Genomic DNA, 20,942 nt, shown 5'->3' with positions numbered 1-20,942 from the left:
AGATATTAGTAAGGAGGGTCAACCGTACATATCAGCCGGGCTCTACCAATATCTCCTCGGTGTTTGAGATAAAGTTGAATATCTGTAAAAGATCTCTGCTCATCTCTCTAAGTTCATGCAGTCGAACTTTGCGCGCAAAGAGATCACAGTGACGACTGGGAGCATATTCCAAAACCATTTAAGTATCCTTTAGTTCCTTTTATTAGTTCCTAAGGAATTTTAACCTAGAAAGATTTATTTCCTCTGCTGTAAAACTAAACCTCAGTGAAGTTAGCCGGACAACTTTAACTTTGTTATCATACCTAATCGAGTGGTGGTCGTTTGGTGTCCTAATTAAAACATTTGGTGGTGGTCAGTCATTGTTCTATAATCAAATAATCAAATTTGTCCTTGACGTTAGCCGAAAAATATTTTTTTTTAACAAATTACGTTTTTCAGGTGCTCGATGCGTATCGTTTGGTGATAACGAATATCATAATTAAAACGTTTGGTAGTCATTAGTTTTCGTACAAAATTAAAAAAAACGATGCAGTGTTAGGTTGTTATCAAACGTGTTAGGTTCAAAAGAAGACAAGCACAGCGATTGGCGAACAGTTAGTCACTTTTCGTATTTTCACTACATTTGAGTTACACAATCGACCTCCTGTTCAGAAATATCTGTTTTATGGACCGTAAATGTGTGTTCATACATCAATATCCAGTCCAGCTAGACTGCATGGTTTTTTTAATTTTGTACGAAAACTAAAGACTACCAAACATTTTAATTATGAGGTTCATTATTACCGAACGATTACGCATCGATTGAGCACCTGAAAAACTTAATTTGTTGAGAAAAAATATTTTTCGGCTAACTTCAAGGACAAATTTGGATTATTTGATTATAAAAGAATGACTGACCACCAAATGTTTTTATTAGGCCACCAATGACCACCAAACGATTTGGTATGATAAAAAGTTAAAAAGTTAAAATTGCCCGGCTAACTTCACTGAGGTGTATAGTTCAGTGCACGTTCAGTGGATCCAACCTTAGGACTTAGTGTTGGTCGCAGCCGTTGAAGTCGCAGTACCGACAATAAAAATTTCGGGAACATACTCTACGTTTCATCGTTAGGTTCATGTATACCGTATTGTTTGTAATAAATAGGTATTGTTTGGAATTGTCAGTGTTCCTTCTAGTTCGTTGTGTGGAGACCAGCTGAAATTAATTTAAAACTACTAAATAGAAAGAAATTTTGAGTAGCGCTAAATTAGTTTCACAATAGTATAGTGAAGGAGGTGAAATTACAGTCTGACTTTTCATCACAGTATGAATAAAAAAAAAATAACATTTGGCAAGATTGGGCAGGGTTTAATTTCTCAGCAGGAATTACCAGAGGAACCTACAACTTCCGGCTTTGGAACTTTTGGCCAAAAACCTCCTGAAAAGAATTGCAATGCAATGAAAGAGATTCGTCCTGAGGATGAGGAGGAAATGCAAACTCTACAAAAAGTTATGGGTATGACTGGTTTCGGAAAGAAAGCAAAATCCTTTGATATTCAAGAAATACTTGATAATATTTCCAAAACTATTGGAAGTCACAAGGCAGCAATGCAAGGAAAAGAAGGCAATGAAGCAAAGACTCTAGTAATATCACAGCAATGTCAAGAAGAATCCAAGGAAGATGATTTGTTGATAGGACCACCGATTCCATCACAAGTAGATGAGAAATCTAAATCAGTTAACAAAAAGGACAGTGACGAAGACACTGATGATGAAGATGACAGTGAAACAGAGGCAGAGGAAACAAATGTAATCAGTAAAATTCCATGTACTCATGAAGTAGCTATGACACATGGAACAAAAGCAGTAATAGCTATAGCAGCAGATCCTTCTGGAGCCCGTTTAGCATCAGGATCAGTCGATTATGATGTTAGTTTCTGGGATTTTGCTGGAATGGATTCATCTTTAAAGAGTTTTCGCACCCTGCAACCTTGTGAGAATCACCCTATCAAATGTCTACAATATTCTATGACTGGTGATGCTATCCTTGTAATATCTGGAGCTGCGCAGGCAAAAGTGTTAGATCGTGATGGTTTTGAAAAATGTGAAACAGTTAAAGGAGATCAATACATCACTGACATGGCACGCACAAAAGGACATACAGCTGCATTGAACAGTGGTTGTTGGCATCCATTTACTAAAGAAGAATATCTAACATGTTCACAGGACAGTACTTGCAGAATTTGGATTCTATACCGTCCAAGAGCTCACAAGTACCTCATAAAATGTAGAGCACAAAATGGTGTCAAGACCGTACCTACCACATGTGCTTATAGCAGAGATGGTAGTGCAGTGGCCTGTGGCTGTATAGATGGTTCCATACAAATGTGGGACCGTAGAAAGAATTTTGTTAATCCTTCTTTAATCTTGCGTGGAGCTCACACACAAGGTTCAGAAATATCGAGTCTAAGCTTTTCTTACTTGGGTAACATGCTTGCAACCAGAAGTTGCGATGATACCTTAAAACTTTGGGATATGCGAGCATTCAAAAGTCCTCTTTTTGTAGCAAGTGACTTATTTTCACGCTATGATACCACAGACTGCATGTTCAGTCCAGATGATTCTATGATCATCACTGGAGAGTCTCTCAGAAAAGCCCAAACTAATGGTAGAGTGTTATTCTACAATACAAAAACATTTGAGATGGTGCATGAAATCTTGGTGACAAATTCTCATGTTATTAAAACACTGTGGCACCCAAAATTGAACCAGATTTTTGTGGGATGTGGTAATGGTGTTGTGAAGGCATATTATGACCCAAAGAGAAGCATGAGAGGTGCTAAACTCTGTGTGGTGAAGACACATCTAAAACCGAAGCATATAGAAATCATGTCAACACAGCAAATTATTACACCACATGCTTTGCCACTTTTCAGGCAGGACAGGCCAAAATCTGTCAGGAAACAAATGGAAAAGGATAGACTTGATCCTGTTAAGTCTCATAGACCTGACCTTCCTATTACTTCTGGACAGGGAGGTAGGGTAGCTTCATCTGGAGGAACTCTTAGTTCCTATGTTATAAGAAATCTTGGACTGAGTAAACGCATAGAGGATGATCAGGATCCGCGTGAAGCTATCCTAAAGTACGCCAAAGAAGCTGAAGAAAATCCTTACTGGATCGCTCCAGCATACAAAAAGACTCAACCGAAGACCATTTTCCAATCTGACGAATCAGATGGAGGACCATCGAATAAGAAGCAAAAGACCTAATTCAGTAATATACAGGATTTATTTTTCAATCATCATTTTGTTGAATAATGTACATTTTGATGTACTTATTGTTAATATATAGTATAAGCAAACATTTTGTGAAACAATAACAAGATTATGTATTATTTATTAATATTATGATTAATTTTAGAGAAGAAAAGGGAGATAAGGTTGCTGATATTTCCAGCTATCATTCTATAACAAAAATATTGTACATTTTTTTAAATGGGATGTAATATGACAAATGATGCTTCCAAATTTCATGATAAAACTATGTCTCATTTACACTATAAGATCGATGCCTGCATGTGAATATTTATGAATAACTAAATTTCTTCGTTCCTTTATCACATATAAATACTCGCCAGATATATAAGATAGCAAAATAACAGACATGAAAAATAAAAATATACCTATTTCATATTTTCAGTATATAAGCATATAAAGTATATTTAAAACTATTAAAACTACCAGTTGTTCGTATTTATAATTACCGGAGAATGCTAATTAGTTATAATTAGAGAAACTGAGGAAACACATGAGAGTACTTGACAATTAATATGCACATTGAGTACGGCATATTTACTGGAACCAATATAAAAGTATAGAAGGTTTTTGAAACGTTTAATTCAGTTTAGTTATTCTATGTATGTTCACGCATAGGGAGAGGTAATATATTTTCTATTTTTTTTCCTGCATTTTCAATTAATTTGGCCTATTATTGATTCAGTCGCCTTATATGATACAAAATATGAGTTATGTATTTAACCATATTAAGCATTCTAATTTGAAGAAAATTATAAGAAAACGTGGCAGGCGTTACGACAGCGCCCATGATGTTTTGACAGATCAGAAATGCACAATTTCATTAGGTATAATTTTCTCGAAACTGAAATATTTTTCGAGTCTATATTGAGAAGTGCCACGAGCCATATCATATAAAGAAGCTAGCTCATCAAAAATGTTGATAAATCATTTAGAAATAAACAAGAAAAATTAATATTATGTTTCCTCGCTTTTCACGTCACCATATCATGTACGTGTGCAAGCATCGGATAGCTGAACACAGCTTTAATGCATAGAATACACAAAGGGTCATTCTCTTTACCAGTATCTTCTTGTTGCTAGAAAATTGATAATAAAGGTACATTCCTGTTAGAGATAAAATTGTTGCAATGTTCACTTATTTCAACCTTATTAGTGCATACGGATTTTGATAAGTTCAACGAAGAGGAGGAGCAAGTTAGACAAGCCCTCTCTTCAAGAATGCAGGTTGACCTAATCGAATTTGGCGCAACAGCGATATGACCTATCTGCGGGATTTAGAAAGAATCAACCAATCATGTTCGTGCATTCTTCTCTAATGTTGTACATAATTGGTTAATCTTTAAATCACATAGGATGAAAATGTAGTAAATAGTGACCACATATGGTGATTTCCTATTATCCAACTTGTGTCGCCTTGTGTTAATACAGAGACTCATTATTCGCTGACTCCATTGAAATATTTGCAAAACTACAAATGAGATAGCTGTGTGTCGACTTAAGTCTACACAAGCGTGTAATTGGAAACCACTGTTAGCGAATAAAGTTACTGGGAAGGCGTCTTTATCGTGACCGTTATTAGACCTAACCAGGAAACAAAGATGAGTTTCCAATCTTTAGTGTATCGCATTGTAAATGACTGAACGTTTCCCAGAATGCTATGCGAAATTAAAAACGCCATTTTGTGTGTTTGGCTTTGACACTGGAGCGGTTGTGCGTGTGATTTGGAAGTGTAACGTAATTTTGCGTTTTATTCGCAAAATGTTGCTCAAATACTTCGTGCCCGACATGTCTAAGTAATAGTAGGTTGCGGAGAGGGATCGAGCAAGAGTGGCTCGCGTCGAAATGGTGTAGTGAGCTGTGAGTGAGTGTGTTTTCATCGAGCGTGTTGCACACTGGCCTTTTATCGCTATCTGTCACCATCTGCTATTTAGTGCCATTCAAAAATTGGTGTTTGGTCTTATTATACACGGCCTCTGGATTACTCTTGATTCTTCAACGGTTACCATGAGTTCTCGAAATATTCCTTCGGACAAGGTAAGCCCCATTGTTTCAGGGATGCCATACCGCACCCTAGTACCTCCTCACTCCTCCTCCTCCGTCCTACCTTGGCACTTCCCAATTTTCCTGATCTCGTTTTTTCTTATTCTCCTGTTTTTATCATCCACTCTCTTGATAATCTTCTCTCTTTCTTTCTCATTTACGTTTTTTTCTCTTCTTATTTCCTACTATTTTCCTAACGTTTTATACTCTACCCATATATGTTTTACCCTCCATTTTTTTTCCTTACTATTTATTCATTTGTTATTTCATATTTTTCTTTTCTACTATTTTTCTTTATTTTACTCTCTTCTATTTCTGTATTCTTTTTCAGTGTTTCATTTTTGTTTTTCTTATTTTCTTCATTCGTTTCTTTACATTTTATTGGTATTTATCCATCTTAACTAGTCCAATATTTTTTTATATATAATTTGACCTAGTCATGACATATCCATACTCCTTTACACTGCCATACTTTTCATTATCTCTTTTATGTTTGTAATACACTATTACAAACAATGTTTACGAAAAGGTATTTATAATTAACGTTATGAAATTTCATGCTCATTTTGATACAAAGGTTATATGCTTTAGGATTCTACATTTGTGTCAACAGATATTAAAATGCAGTGCTTAAATACTTAAATTGCTTAATCGTGAGTAAGAAAATGTGATATCACAATTTGATCTATATCCTATCAATAAATCATGACAGAAAGTAATCTAATGCTTAAAATATTTGTTGGAATTAATTGGATTATAGTAAAAAGGTTTAGTTTTATCATTCAAGTTTAAACGAAAGTTTAGTTAAGGGTATTTGATGTTTGAATTTTTGTCTGACACTGTATACATACAGTGACAAAAATTAGTCAAAATCAATAAGTAGTTGTATCGATAGTTAGTTATATTGAAATAAAGTGCATAAATTTGTTTCTAGTATACATTAATATTTAATAACGCATTTATTATTGATTTACATGAATATATTTTTAAATATAAGTATATTTCTAAAAACTGCCGACAGTTTCGTCTGAGAATCCAGCCTGACTATATTATACAAAACAAATCTGATTTATCTTTTGCACGTTATATTCAGCATCATATTTAACATATACAAAAGACATTGTATAAAATAAAGTTTAAAAACAATAAATTAAATATACAAAATTAATTACCAAATTATTTTGTTAAATAAATTTTAAGGTGTTAGTAATTAAAACCGTTTGCACTCGATAACCTAAAAAATGTGAGAAAAACGTGTTGGGTACACAACAGGTCTATATCTATATGTATATCTATATATACACGAGGGCTCAGCTGTTATTGCGATGTTGCCGCGACAAAACGACAGTTTTCTGACTTCAATTAACAGTATATTAAAAATCACATAGTAAATTGAAATGCGTTTCAATTAATGAGATTCCTAAATAAATATTAAGGTGGTTCGATTACTTCAGCACTTATAAAATATTGATCTGAATGTTGTATATTTTCTTGGGAGGTGCTTAACTAACGATCGAGCATGCAAAATTTCAAATCTATTTACCGTCTACCTTACGAGATACACTGAATGAAAATAGCCAAAAATGCACTATATAGATGTACTTCGCTTGTTAAAATAGCAACATTTTTTTCGAGATTTTTCCACTTCCAGACGGTAAAGGCAGATGAAACTTGTAGGAGACACGTCTTTTACATCGAACATTACTATGGTGATTTTTAATTAGAAAATATTTATTTTTTTTAAATAATTTTGCACTGCATTATTTAAGCATGTGGATAGATACAAGATAATACCTTACGCAGGAAATATTTTTATAATGAACGATGTACATGGAATTTCCAGAAGTTGGAATACTATTATTATGGTGCTAGGGGAACCACCTTAATGTACTCATTAAAAAATTCCATGACCCATTTGTAGACTGCATCTTTACTGAGTAATTATAAATTTTGCATCGATTCCATTTCAACACGTATAAAAACACAGTTAATACCTTTTAACTGTATAATGAAACTTCTCAAAATTTGTGAATCATACTTTTCTCAGTTCAAGGTACTGTCTGTTAAAGTTTCAAGATCATTAAATTATTTTCAATAATACGTGAAACACCTTCAATACTAACGACATAATGTTTGTGACTGGCTAATTTAACTAGTGACAATCAATCTAGAATAAGCACGGTAAAGTTTAGGCTTAAACTTAAATGGGAAAACTCAGCTTAAGGCCGGGATTTTTCGAACATAGGTTAAAATTTAACTTGGACCGTGTGATATAGATCTATTACATGTCCGCATTCATTATTTGAGTTTCAATTTCATTTGAACTGACGTTCGTATAATCAGATGTAATAGTACAGACGTATGTTTTAGTTTAATTTGCGAAAATAAAGGCAATGCAATGCCATGCTATACTATGCTATTCTATGATGGTTTATCTATTTTTTATATGTAGCTGTGGGAGCTTTAACCTACTGTGGCATAACCACTACTTCCGACCCGAAGAAGTGGTTAAAGTGACAATATTTGAAATAGAAAACGTAATTAGCAGCAACTAAGCGCATTAAAATTTCCACTTTTCATTATTCTGTTTGTCAAGAGTTTATTCATCCTTATGTGGCTGTAGTTACTTTAGACATAATCTGCCACAACCACTACTTCCAGTTGAATGGCTAAAGCAAGAAAATTGGTAATAGACCAAATAATTAGCTACGAAACTTTAAGTGACGTGTTGAAGCAGCTGTGCCAACTTTATGCACGTGTATCTTGTTTACTAATATAATCAACGTGTAATACTTTAATTGAAAAAATATTGCTTTCATGCATTGAAAAGTGACATCCTGCCGACATTTATGAGTACACGAATTTTTAATGTATTATCCTTTTAAGCTTAGAAAGATGTTATGAGCCCCGTGCTTAAACAGCCACTTTAGTGTCTGTGGTTTCTGACAAGTTGTTTAGCAATAGTATACAGAATTGAAAAATTTGAAAAAATTCTATAATAATATATAGGAGTTTTTACATAAAAACAGTAAGCAAATATTTTTTTAAATCCAAATTTAGGCAAAAAGATCTGAAAACAAAATATCTTGGACATGAAGACCCCAAGGGTTCTTCCTATAGTTAATGTGTTGGCAATCCCATTATATTACACACAACTTCCGATGATATTTCGACATGTTCTTATTTCTCGTATTTATTATTGAGAGAGGTGCAATAGTGGTTTCTAAAATGATGACACCCACTTTCTCCCTTCTTTAATTTTATAAAGATTACCACGTAAATAAAAAAAGAGTTCTATTTGACTTCGAAAGAGTTTTAGAGTTCGTGATACTTTTCAACAATAATGATGTCGATTAAATTTGAAAATATGATTTTAAGAAATGGGGGCACAGAGGGTAATCTCTACGGCGCTCCCATAATTAAAAAAAAATCGTAATTTTGAACAGGTTAACAATTTCCATCAATAGTTCTGGTCGTTATCAACTTGTTATAAAGTTTGAAAGAATAAGTCAACCCTCCTTTTTTTTTTACAAAATTATATTTTTTTAGAGTTGTGAATAGTTTTCGATGAGATCTAGAATTTCCTATAGGTTTTGGGTACAACACACGTTCAGATTCTGTCAAAAAATAATTTTCGGATAAACAATACAAAAAATCAATTTGCCATATAAAATCGGATATGCGCAAACTGCTAAATAAATTAAGGGGGAATGGAACTGATCGCCGAAGTTCAAATTGACGGTGCGCTGTGGCAAACCGTGGAAACACGCGACTATACTTTTCCACGCTGTGTAACATCGCGCTTTAGTGATGCTCAACAGCTGATTACGCGGAAGTGAAAAGATTCCGTATAAACTTTTCTCTACTGTATGTACTTAGAATCTGCTTTGAACAGTAGAAATTTGACATTGTGGTTGAGAAGACATAGTGGCATGTGTATTAATATGAAAATTTGCAATTAATATGTATAAAAACCATCTAACTAAAGTTGTCTTGAAAGAAATGGGCACCACTGGCGCACGTTGGCACTAAACGTGCTACTACTAGCGCTCGCCGTGGTGAAAGTCTAAAGTTTTAGGGGTGGCAAGTCGGCGCACTGATGGATGTCTCCATATTCGCATCCAAAAATCTCGAAATTTGTTGTACGGTAGCAACTCCCAGTGCTAAGGTGTAAAGTTGATACGCGTAAAATTTCCCTGCGTGCTGTGCAACAGTGTGACAAGTGTTGGGTAGGGAACAGCAAAGTTATTGTCGTGGCGCCATGACACGTCTATAGGCTGTCAAACTGTCAGTATTCACTTTTGTTTTATGTATATTCTAAGTAATGTTTCAAAAATCGGGCTCCGCAGGGAAAGTTTTTTTTTGTCAAAACGCTTCAAATTGGTGCAATCAATTTAATGACACAACTTTCTAAAAGGACATTTTTAGGTGAAAAGTTTCCTCTCTTCCAGCTCTTGTTCCCGTGTGATATACTAACACATAAAAAAGTAAGTTCCATTCCCCGCCAGTGTGACAGGTCAAAAAATTGTCAATTTTTGGGAATTTTTTTACAGATAGAATTAATTATTTAAGGATCGCGTAAAGGATACTTTATTGAGTAGATATTTAACTATTTTAGTACCAATTTTATTGAAAATTATTAAAAATTTACAAAGTTATAAGCTTCTATGTAATCATAAGAAAAAATTCCTCTTGATTGTCCCATCGAAATTTTGGTGAAGGGTTATCTCAAAATAAAATTAAAATTTTGCCAATATCTATATGAATTTAGTTATCGTTATGCGTGGCCTTTTTCCACAAAATGGCGGCAGTTTGAAAAATTTTTAATTTTTAAGACTTTTTTATTTAAACGGGCTTAAAAATAGTAATTTTTCAATTTTTTTAAATCGGCCACACACAGACTTATTCACTGTGATTACGAAAATTAAAAAGAAAATTTTAATCAGTTCATCAGTCTTTAAGTATTCGCTTGGGACATGGCCGAAAATATTCGTTTCGAGAAAAATGCGTTTAAAAATGGAGTTTTATTTTGATGCTAGTTGCCACACCAATGAATCGACGTATTCATTATTATTTTGGGTAAATCCGCCAGCACATCTTACCAATAATTCGCACTTCAAGAGTGTGCGAAGGTTAAGTTAACAGTTATTTAATTATTGAAAAAGATCTAAAATTTGATCTATTATGAAAGATGCGGGCAACCTGCCTGGCATTGGACTGTGAGTCACAACCGGTCGCACTATATGTTCTCACTAAATTATCTGTAACTTAGTCAATTTTTGGAATTTTGACTTGAAATTTTCTTGACATACTTTTAAGAAAATGCAAAAAAAAATTCGAATTTTTCGATCCGTCATAGTGGCGTCCCTCCTTAAGTGAGTTCTTATAGTCATTTTGTAGAAATCTATGAACTGCTGGCACACTCAATAAATTTTTCTACTGGAGGACTTGCAATTAGTCAAATTCTTATCAGTGGACACCTGTGTGAAGTTGGCTCCCCTTTTCTAAAAACTTAAAAATTTAACGATTGTTTCATTTTGTTACACACTTGTTAGTCCAGTAGGTACATTTTATCTTCTGAAATTCATTTTTGTTCCTCCAATTTTGCTCCTCTGCCAATTCGCCAGTATTATTAATTAAACTGTCTAAATTTTCCAACGATAGTTATTTTTTTTTTTCTAACAGCGATAACGATATTTTGGCTACTTTTGGATTAGGGCTACAACTACACCTCTTTCTATCTTGCAATGTAAAAATCAAATTTGATTCATTCGATACAGTTACGCAACTTATATCTTTGAAAATATTATTGTGGATCATTGGCTCAACCGTTTCTTCAGTAATCGACGAAAGGTCGTTATTTTTACTATTTTCGGGCTTTCAAATCGAATCATGTTGACTATCGTTCTTGGCTAGAGCTAATTTTCCTTTGCCAGAAAAGGATCTCGAATGCGATGTTACGAATAGATCCACGCGCATTTGCCGAACATTTTTCTTAAGCAAGCGACGTTTTAATTCGTTAAATTCGAACTCAACTGCGGAATTACTTGCATTTCTCTCTCCATAGTCAAATAGCAGAAATCATCACTCCAGAATAAAGAGAAAAGTACGGAGGCAGATTTTTACTTTCTCAGCCATTGCTGGACAGTAGTATGTATGGATTGATGTTCGTTCCATGCGATGCTGTATGAAGTTTTTCCACAATTTCATTAAAAAATGTCTTAGCCCACAAGTTAATGTCCTATTTCGCGTGAAGCGTATTCGTCTCGTTATTTAACTACCTTAAGGGAACTGGGGAGTACTTTTTAATTCCAAAATGGAATATTGTAAATCATAAAAATGTAATAATAAGTTCTAGTACAAAGGCAATGCACATTTTTTTTAAAGTTTTGACGAAACATGCTTGTGCTAAAATTTTGCATGCATTTTATTTCTTCGTTTCACAATTGTTCTTTAGAAAAGTGTCATTTCAGTATTTGTGGAATTTACATAAATCTGCGTCCTTGTGAGTTCGATAAAAATAATGTATCCAACTCTTTGTTATTTACGATTTTCATGATTGTAAATTCAAAATTATTGTTTTGCGCTTCCCAGTCACCTGAAGTCATAAGGTCTCTCTACTTACATTTTTTAAGCAAAATTTACGTCTCTCGTTTAAGATTTCGGGGTAGTCCGCGATGATCAACTAACTTTAACGGATGAGTGCAATTAGCCATGTTACAGTTATAAATTGTAACGGTGAAGTAGAATCCTGCCATCGATCTGATATCGCCAAAACTCTCGAATCTTAGCATGAAAATGTCTTTTGGAGCCAAATGGCTGTTGGCACCAACTCGATTTACTGATCCTGTTTTCTTATGCATCGGAAGTCCTCTCGACGGGTGATTGCCGCTGGTTTCTACGTGAAATGGTAGAGTAGGAATAAGAGATTCTACTGTGTTACACTGGAGAACCGGAACAATAAATTCACCATTTTTTAATTTTAGTTCCAAGTTCCTACGATGCGCTCAAAGGAAGACTTTACGAACACAGAAATTACTATTGAAAGGCACATATTGTCGCAGCACAAAAAAATTTGCAAACAAATAACTCTCTGAAGATCAACCTGAATCTTCACTGCCTAAACAAGCAGATTCTCGCGTTCTGAACGAGAAGAGTTGGGGACAGGCGTGTACACTGAGCGTCATTAATAATGTTCAGCTTGTGGACGCAGTGCAGTGAGGTAAGAGAGGAGACCGGGCGGTGCCTGCTCACCTATTTTGGCCTGTGCGTGCAACGCAAAAAGCACTACGGTACAAGCGAAACACCAGAGCGTCGCTCGGTGCGTCCTTGTTGCACAGCACGAGTATAAGCGAGACGCCAATAACGCCCCTCATGCGCAATAGGGAGCTTGGTGGGGGACTGCTCGTGTTCGGGCGCACGCTCTTGCTCTCTCTCTCTCTCAGACTAATGCTCTATGACGAGGACAGCTAGTACTCGATAAGGAACGAGAAGGCGCTGCGTGACTCTCAACAGTGCGAATGAGATAGACTTTTTTAGGTTATATGTTGAAACTCCTATGTGGTCGCCCTAGGTTTTTCGACATGACTTTTTGATTACCCATACTCGTCACACAGCGTTAGTGCGACAAAACGTCATTAATGGCGTCCAGCTTGTCGTCGCAGTGTGGTGAGGTAAGAGATAAGAGTGGGCGGTGACTGTCGACGGTGCGAGCGAGATGCGAAAGAGTCCGTACTGGTGCGTCTTTTTCGCACATCACAACAATACCATCCCTGAGTCGCACCTGGGAGCTTGGTGGGGCATTAACGATAGCTGGCCTAGATGATACATAGACTGTTCTATCCGAAACAGGTATGATGGACTAATTTCTAGCGACCGTCATTCTAACGAATGAATTCTTCAAGTGAAATCATGGCACCGCAATTGTGTGTTGAGAAGCGTGGACGAATAATCGGTTTGTATCAAGCTGGTGTCCCCATCGCCGATATTGTTTAATCTGTCCAGTGCAGTGAAAAATCTGTGCTGTGGTGGATTGATATATACCGTCGAGGCGGAAATCATGCCTTGCACGATCCCCGTGTGAGAAATCGGAAACCGCGGAAGACATCTAAGGCAGAAAATCGCCATTTTATCGATGTCCGGAATTTCCGCAAACCGTAACTTGTGTCCGTAGTAAACGCCCGTCGCCAATTACGAGAAGCTGGCTATCACTGTTATCGTCCAGCCCGCAAATTTTCGTTGCTTCCCCAACATAGAGAAGAGCGCGTCGCGTTCGCGTTGCAGGAGTTACTGACGCATCGTGAACCGTGGGAAACGTCGATATGGACAGACGAAAAAGTCTTCGTGTCCTCTGTTGACCATCGTCTTCACGTATGGCGACCAACCGATAACTGGCTGGACCCGAAATACGTTGTTCCGCATGATCGCAGCGGACGTATACATATAGTGTCTAGTGTGGGGTTGGATCAGCGTTAACGTTATCGGCAAATTACTGGAGATTACTCCACGTATGGACTCTGCGGAGTATATTCACGTACTTGAGGAAGTACTACTTCCGAATGTGCGCGCGATATATCTTCCAGGAACCATGCCAACAATTCGCTTGGTTCAGGATAACGCCGCGTGTCGTACCACAGGCAAAACACGTGATTGGTTTTCGGCGCACCCCGAAATTCAGTTGCAAATCGCCTGCAAAGTCACCCAACCTAAAAATCATTGAAAATGTTTGGGCCGAGAAGACTAGAAGATGGTTGCCCGATAGGGAAAGGACGAGAGCGTCCATAGTCAGCCATATGCCAAAAGCATCTGGGAAGAGCTTCGGCACAATCCTTTGTTTTTGGAAAATTTGGTCGGTTCGATTCCTAATAGATTGAATCAGGTAAACGACGGAGGCGGTTACTGGACTAGCTATTAATTCTGGAATTTATGGTGCGCAATACTTTGCGAGATTCGCTTACTGGTCCTTTTCAGGACCAACAATTATTTCATAAACGTAGGAAACACGTACGGTAATCGTAGACATCTCCTGTTTCTCTAGTGCGTTCCAAAAGAGTGTAATCTTATATGAAAGCCATAAAACTTACGCCCTTCTGCCTGCACACCACGAACGTAACCTCAACGTACTTACACCGAACCCTTGGTTAGCAGACAGTTGTCATATCGCCGAAGACGCCATCTTTAAAAAAAATTTCGAGGATCAAATTTTTTTTTATAAACAATTTAATTGTCTACCAGAAAGTGTTTAATTACATTTTTTCTTCTTAAACAGTTTTTGCATTATTTATATTTAAAAAGATATGGAATCAGCACGAATGCTGACCTATTACTTTAGCCCAGGGTAGCTAGAGTTAATGCAAGAAAGAAAAAAGAACAGGTGTCCGGACATACTGTTTATGGCGAGCAGAGAAGTAGATATCCCACCAAGCTCCTAGGTGCAACTCAGGGATGGTATTGCCGTCTCGCGTACACTCTTGCTGAAAAGGGCGCACCGTAGTACGGACTGTTTGGCATCTCGCTCGCACCGTCGACAGTCACCGCCCACTCTTATCTCTTACCTCACCGCACTGCGTCGACAAGCTGGACGCCATTAATGACGCTTGGTCGCACCACTATCTCTCTTTTTCGCACTAACGCTGTGTGTGACGAGGATGGGTAATTAAAAAGTCTATCTCATTCGCACTGTTGAGAGTCGCGCAGCGACTTCTCGTTCCTTATCGAGTACTAGCTGTCCTCGTCATAGAGCATTAGTCTGAGAGAGAGAGAGAGCAAGAGCGTGCGCCCGAACACGAGCAGTCCCCCACCAAGCTCCCTATTGCGCATGAGGGGCCTTGTTGGCGTCTCGCTTACACTCGTGCTGTGTAACAACGACGCACCGAGCAACGCTCTGGCGTCTCGCTCGCACCGTAGCGCTTTCTGCGTTGCACACACAGGCAAAGATACGCGAGCAGGTACCACCCAACCTCCTCTCTTACCTCACCGTACGGCGTCTACCGTTGTCACCATTAATGCGGTTGACTGTACAGTAGTACAGCGCAGTATTGCTCAGAGAAAACGACTCTCGACCGCACGAGAAAGTGTATAAACCTCATCGTATTTATTTATTTACTACGACACTGCATATCATGTAGTGCGTATCACACGTGGATACTTACACTGACACGTGGCACCAACCCTAACACGCGATATGACGTAATTTGCCGACCGGACGCCTCGTTCACGCCGTTTCATTCCAGGACGCTTAATCCTCAGAAGGTTAACACGCAATGCTAAACTGCGGTGTTTCGGACTTTCTATTAAAATTGCCAAACAGTCGGAAGGTCCTGACGAGTTCTTTTCTACGTTAAAAATACTATTTTCAGATAGCGAAAGATTTTCATGAAGATATTAGAATTAGTCCGTAAGCCCTTCCATGCATAAGTAAAACGAGAGTAAACAAGCAAAAAACTGAAATTATCTATTGGGCTCAAATTTGACTCATCTTGATATACTGTGTAATAAAAAATAAAAAATGTTGGTCCTCCGAGAGTTAATATTATTTTTATTTGCGCACAGACTCAGGTAGGCTCAAAGTACTTTTCGAGGTTGTAGTTTCGAAAACTACATACCGCCGAAAAGTATGGTTTTTTGTATTCTAACGTATATTGACGTGCTGATGACGAAAATAATAGTAAAAATACCCGCAAAAATAATTTTAAAAAATGACCATTTTTCAAGAAAAAAAAAAAACTTTTCATCTTTGTTTCGATAAATATTGATTTTAGAGAAAAAAGTTTTAAGTAAAAATTGTAGCTTGTAAAAAATTACATCTTTTATGTCATATGCGTTTTTATTATAAAACTATTATTTTTCGAGAAAAATGGAATAGAGAAAAATAGAGGAACAAACGTTCGTCGAAAGGAATTGTAATAAAAAATAATTATGATTGATAGACTTTGTTACTATTATGCCATTAACTTCAGTACATAATTACCTAATTACGTACTTTACCGCGGGAAGCTTGAAATTTGGATTTTAAAGTGCATTTTCTTTCCTTTTCGTATTTTTTTGATTTTTGTATTTTTTGTTTTTAGGTATTTCTTACTTCTTGTATTTTTGAATTAACAGATATGTTTTCTTATCATTTATATATTTTTTGTCGTCACTACAGACAGAGAAAAAAATGGTTGAGGCAACTATAAATTTGTAGTTAAATGCCACCTCAATTTTATTTTTTTAGTTACTTATACTAATTATAAATGGTCAGTGCAACTGCAGACGATTGTTATTATAACAAAATTCATAGTTGCGAAAACTGCTTGTATGAACTTATTAGTATCGGGAACTACGAGGCCTGTTTCATGTGACTATGGGTATTGCAATACCCATTACTTTCAGCACGTTTAAAAATATGATTATAGTTACATGTACGATGTTTTTGACAGTTAAGTCGTATATAGATGATAATACTGCCATGCTAGTCACATGAAACAGGCTTCATAGTTCCCGGTACTAATAAGTTCATACAAGCAGTTCTCGCAACAATGAATTTTGTTCTAATAAAAATCGTCTGCAGTTGCACTGACTATAAGTAACATAAAAAATAAAGTTGATGTGGTATTTAACTACAAATTTATAGTTGTCTCAACCATCTTTTTCTCTAAGTGTGGTATCAAAAGGCGATAGCTGTTCGAACAAACTTAAATTAGTTGAAGAAAGGCGAGAAATAAATTTGATCTCAAATAATTATTGCAACCAATCGAAGGTAGTCACGTTAACAAAGAAAAAAGTTGAAGTAATTATAAAAACAGTTGGTTATACCATTATTATATTGCTGTCACTTAATAGTTATCAAAACTATCCCGATTTCTCTGAGTGTAATGTTTTTTTTTTTTTTTTTTTTCTAATTTTTCGTATCATTTTGCATAAATGCGTATTTTTGGGTTAAATTATAGTGAAATCAGAACACCAGACTCTAAAAAAAAATAAACTACAATCCAATAGCGAGAATAATGTGTTTAACAGTTATAACATTGATTTAAAAAATGTGTCACGAAGAACAGGTGAAAAAGTAGTAATTTCCCCGGTTCACCGGACCACGTATGATGAGTTAGGGTTATTAATGGAGCAGTAACTGGCACTGATTGTTCGGCATCCTTTTGAAAGCCGCGCAACGTCAACGCTGAGTTGGGAGCTAATAGACAAATACATGTTGTAGTTTAAAAAACTCATAAAGAAAATGCGACTTCAATTTCGGAATCAGTGACACTGACAATCTCTAAGAATTAAGTTTCGCGTGGATCGGACAATTTCGATTTTCAAGACGACTATTTTGGTTTCGCTTAGAGTTACTTGAATAGCTGCTGAGAAAGGATTTTTTGTACAAACAAAAAATTATTTTGTGAATACAAAGAACATGTAATACTAAGTTTTTGAATATTTGCGCCGTTTTATCTACATGCGGAACTTAATCTTTCTTGTAAATTTGAACTCTGCAGGTTTATTGGTTCATCCACAATATTTCCCATAAGAATACGCGCTTTCATGCAGAATACAGAATATTTTGAACTCTGTATATGCGTTCTATCGAAACCGGAAGTCCTGTAAATGTCATTTTAATCTGGAACTCGATATCCTACAAATTGTAGCCTAATCGCGAAATAGCCGTTTGATTGGAAAAATGTTTCGATTAAATTGCGGAAGGATTAAGATTCTGCTATAGATGGAAGATTTATGTTTTCAGATATCCAGCATCTCCTGTTTGAAAGTTCCACATTCGCCAAAATAATGTTGTCGTGGCTATCACATCAGTATATAACAGTTGGTTCCGATATTTAAAAAATAAATATCGTGGATAATACTTGGCCGGATTTCATGTGCGATATTATAATAAAAAAGATAGCTCATTTAAAAATATTTTTTACTATTTCCTTTCAGATAAATCTACGCTTGATTCTTGTCAGCGGTAAGACAAAAGAGTTCCTATTCAGCCCAAGTGATTCGGCGGGAGACATAGCACAACATGTGTTCGAGAACTGGCCGGAAGGTAGGACATCATATAAGACTTTTCTACAATGTGGTGTATTCAAGGTTTCTAATTATTAATTTAAAATATTAATTTGAAAAGATATTCAAAATATAAACTAATCTATATTTCTCATGCAATAAGAAATTAATAGACGAATAAATCTCATGCCAAGAAGTCATGTTAAGGAATGAATTTCCTCTTTTTAATCTCCGGAATTAGTTTTTTTGGAGAAGGAAGTTAAAATATCATGGAAATGACTTGTTGCAAGTTCTTTCTTATGGATATTCGTTCCTTTGAGATAAAAAATGCGACATTAGTCTAAAGAACAAAACAGTTGAGTTCTGCACGTACACTAGTGGAAGCGCGGTCCTGGTATCGATTGGACTTTAGAGTCATCCTCTTGTTACGTAGTGCTTGTCTAGGCTAATAAGGTTAACGTAAATTGTGTAAGAAAGAAATTAAGAGTGAACTCGAAAAGAAGCATTTATTGTATCTATCATTAAATAATACATTTATCTTTTATTTTCAAACCCAATCACAGCTAACCAACAGTATCCTGAATTCCAATAGACTTGGCTTGCAGCAAATTTTTACACGAAAGACGATATACAAGTATCTCATAAATATAATCAAATAACAGAAAAGGTGAAGGGTAGAAAATGTATATATTAGAATTGGCCAGCGACGTGTGAGCAGTAGTATTTAAAAATATGAAGAAAACATTTGGTACCTTATATAACCGTTCCATGTATACCTGGACGAGTTCCGGCCATAATTTGTCGAGTTCTGCCATTTGCCCAAGATTGAGTCGCCCAATCTCGAAATATTGATTATCTACGAAAATAAATTTTTACTTGCGAGTTTGAACAATACGCAGACGAGTTCCGGCCATAATTCTGTCAGTTCCAACCACAGTGGTTTCTCAATTCGGGCTACATTAATTCTCGCCACGTTCCATTTCAAGCTTAGCGGTCGGCAACTCTTTTGTTCGTGGTAGGGGATTTGCTTCAGGAGCGTCTAAGGCTTAATGTTCTTGGTACGGGCGTCACGCATTGTAGGGGTGCAACAGCTCGTACTGCTTGTCACGACCCTGTCGAGTGCAAGAGAGAGGCTGCACAGTTTACAAGGGACTGGACCGTGCGCCTCCTCGATTTTCACCATTGAGGTCCCGACTAATTGTCAGTATTGAGCATCTACTGTAGTGCTCTTCGAGTTCTACCAAATAATATCTATCATTATTTTGACAAAATAATGAAAAATTAAGAAAACTTTTAATATTGAAATTTAACGTGGTTTTTGAGGGTCATCAAATTCGCTATACTTCTGTGAGATAGAATTTAATTATTACAGTTGCATTTATTCATCCTTCTCATTTGCCGTCGCATGAAAGGGAGGTGTCTGCCACACACGCATGTAACCAAAAATGTACCTGTGTGAAGTTAGCAGAGCATTTTTCGAATTTAACGTTTTTGAAAATTGTGCTACCTCTGTGCTAACTTGTGCAGTAATTCACAGTCGGTACAATTTTAAAAAAAATGTAAAAATTGATATTTTCGCCAGCCCCGCATTCTGAAATCAATACTTTGAAGCAGTGTGCTGAACATTTTTGTAATTTATGGGGGTCGAAAGTTGCAAAACTTTAATTAAAAAAAACTATCGATCGGATTTAAATGAAATCAATTGCATTTGAAAGGTCTAAAAAAAGTAGGGGATTATATGTCTTTGCGTTTTTCAAAGAAACCTCTAATAGTTGAACCACTCCTATGCAGGTGCAACCAATTTCTCATTAAAACGGCACTATGTTGCTTGAATTTGCCTTTCCAATTATTATAAAGCTCTTTTTATCTATCAATTGAAAAACTTAATCGTTTCAATAACGTTCGGTTGAATGCCTTACAAAAACCACCCCTTTGTTTCCTGGTCCCCTTCTGGCGGGATATCATGTACGCTGACAAAGTCTAGCGAACTCTTGTATTCTAACGATTTTTGGTGGTGAACCGAGGTGCGATTATTGCTAGTTGAAAACTTTTACCAATACATACAGGGTGGACCACGGAGCGTGAACAGTAGAGATTACTTTGTTATTAGCAGTCCGATCGAAAATGTTTTTATCAGCTTTTGCATGGTTTCAAGAGAGCTTTAACGTGATAGTGAAAAATTACTGGTCAACTCGTTTTTTAAGGTTTTTTCAAGGTTACCTTGAATTTTTTGCAACTGAACATATAATTTTTTTACGCCGGTCTGTTAGAGGGTTTCAAGACGAATCCGGCACATGTAAGGACATGACATTTTTTTCATCTGGTTCGAAAGAAAATTAAAAAACTAAATACTCCTTATCACAAGGAGAATCACAGCTACGCCGTTATTACGCAACCAATGTTGTTGACAAGTCAAAATTTACGAATCTTAATTGTAGCGATGTTCAAAATGGTGTCCACGAGCTGCAATGCACTCGCGTAGACGGTGAACAAAAGATTGTTTTGCATTCTTTATGGCCTCTCCTCTACACTGATGGCGACTGAAGACGACAGAATGGATGCGTATAACGGCGTAGCTGTGATTCTCCTTGTGATACAAAGTTTTTTAATTTTCTTTCGAACC

The 20,942-nt window shown here is 36.3% G+C and overlaps 2 protein-coding genes across 3 annotated transcripts in view; both read left to right on the top strand.

Moving 5' to 3' along the window:
- The first annotated feature begins 116 nt into the window (after positions 1-116).
- On the top strand, positions 117-4,417 carry LOC107271076 (gastrulation defective protein 1 homolog). The gene has a single exon (XM_015746667.2). It carries the CDS (start codon positions 1,307-1,309, stop codon positions 3,248-3,250), a length of 1,944 nt encoding a protein of 647 aa, XP_015602153.1. The 5' UTR covers positions 117-1,306; the 3' UTR covers positions 3,251-4,417.
- A 535-nt stretch (positions 4,418-4,952) lies between these two features.
- Positions 4,953-20,942, top strand: part of LOC107271089 (ubiquitin-like protein 3) — a 49,060-nt gene continuing 33,070 nt past the window's right edge. Inside the window, exons 1-2 of one of the 2 annotated variants that reach the window (XM_015746695.2) lie at positions 4,953-5,332; positions 18,251-18,359. In XM_015746695.2, coding sequence (XP_015602181.2) covers positions 5,303-5,332; positions 18,251-18,359 — 139 coding nt within the window. In that variant the 5' untranslated portion in view covers positions 4,953-5,302. The remainder of the gene's footprint in view (positions 5,333-18,250; positions 18,360-20,942) is intronic. The other variant, XM_015746694.2, reaches the window with a different exon arrangement.

This window comes from Cephus cinctus, unplaced genomic scaffold (assembly GCF_000341935.2).
Source record: "Cephus cinctus unplaced genomic scaffold, Ccin1 Ccin1_scaffold0885, whole genome shotgun sequence".
NCBI lineage: Eukaryota > Metazoa > Arthropoda > Insecta > Hymenoptera > Cephidae > Cephus > Cephus cinctus.
The sequence above is the reverse complement of the archived record's forward strand: the minus strand, read 5'-3'. Positions and strand labels throughout refer to the sequence as shown.

Excerpts from the sequence above, each read along its gene's own strand:
- LOC107271076 (XM_015746667.2), top strand. The coding sequence starts at position 1,307 with ATGAATAAAAAAAAAATAACATTTGGCAAGATTGGGCAGGGTTTAATT.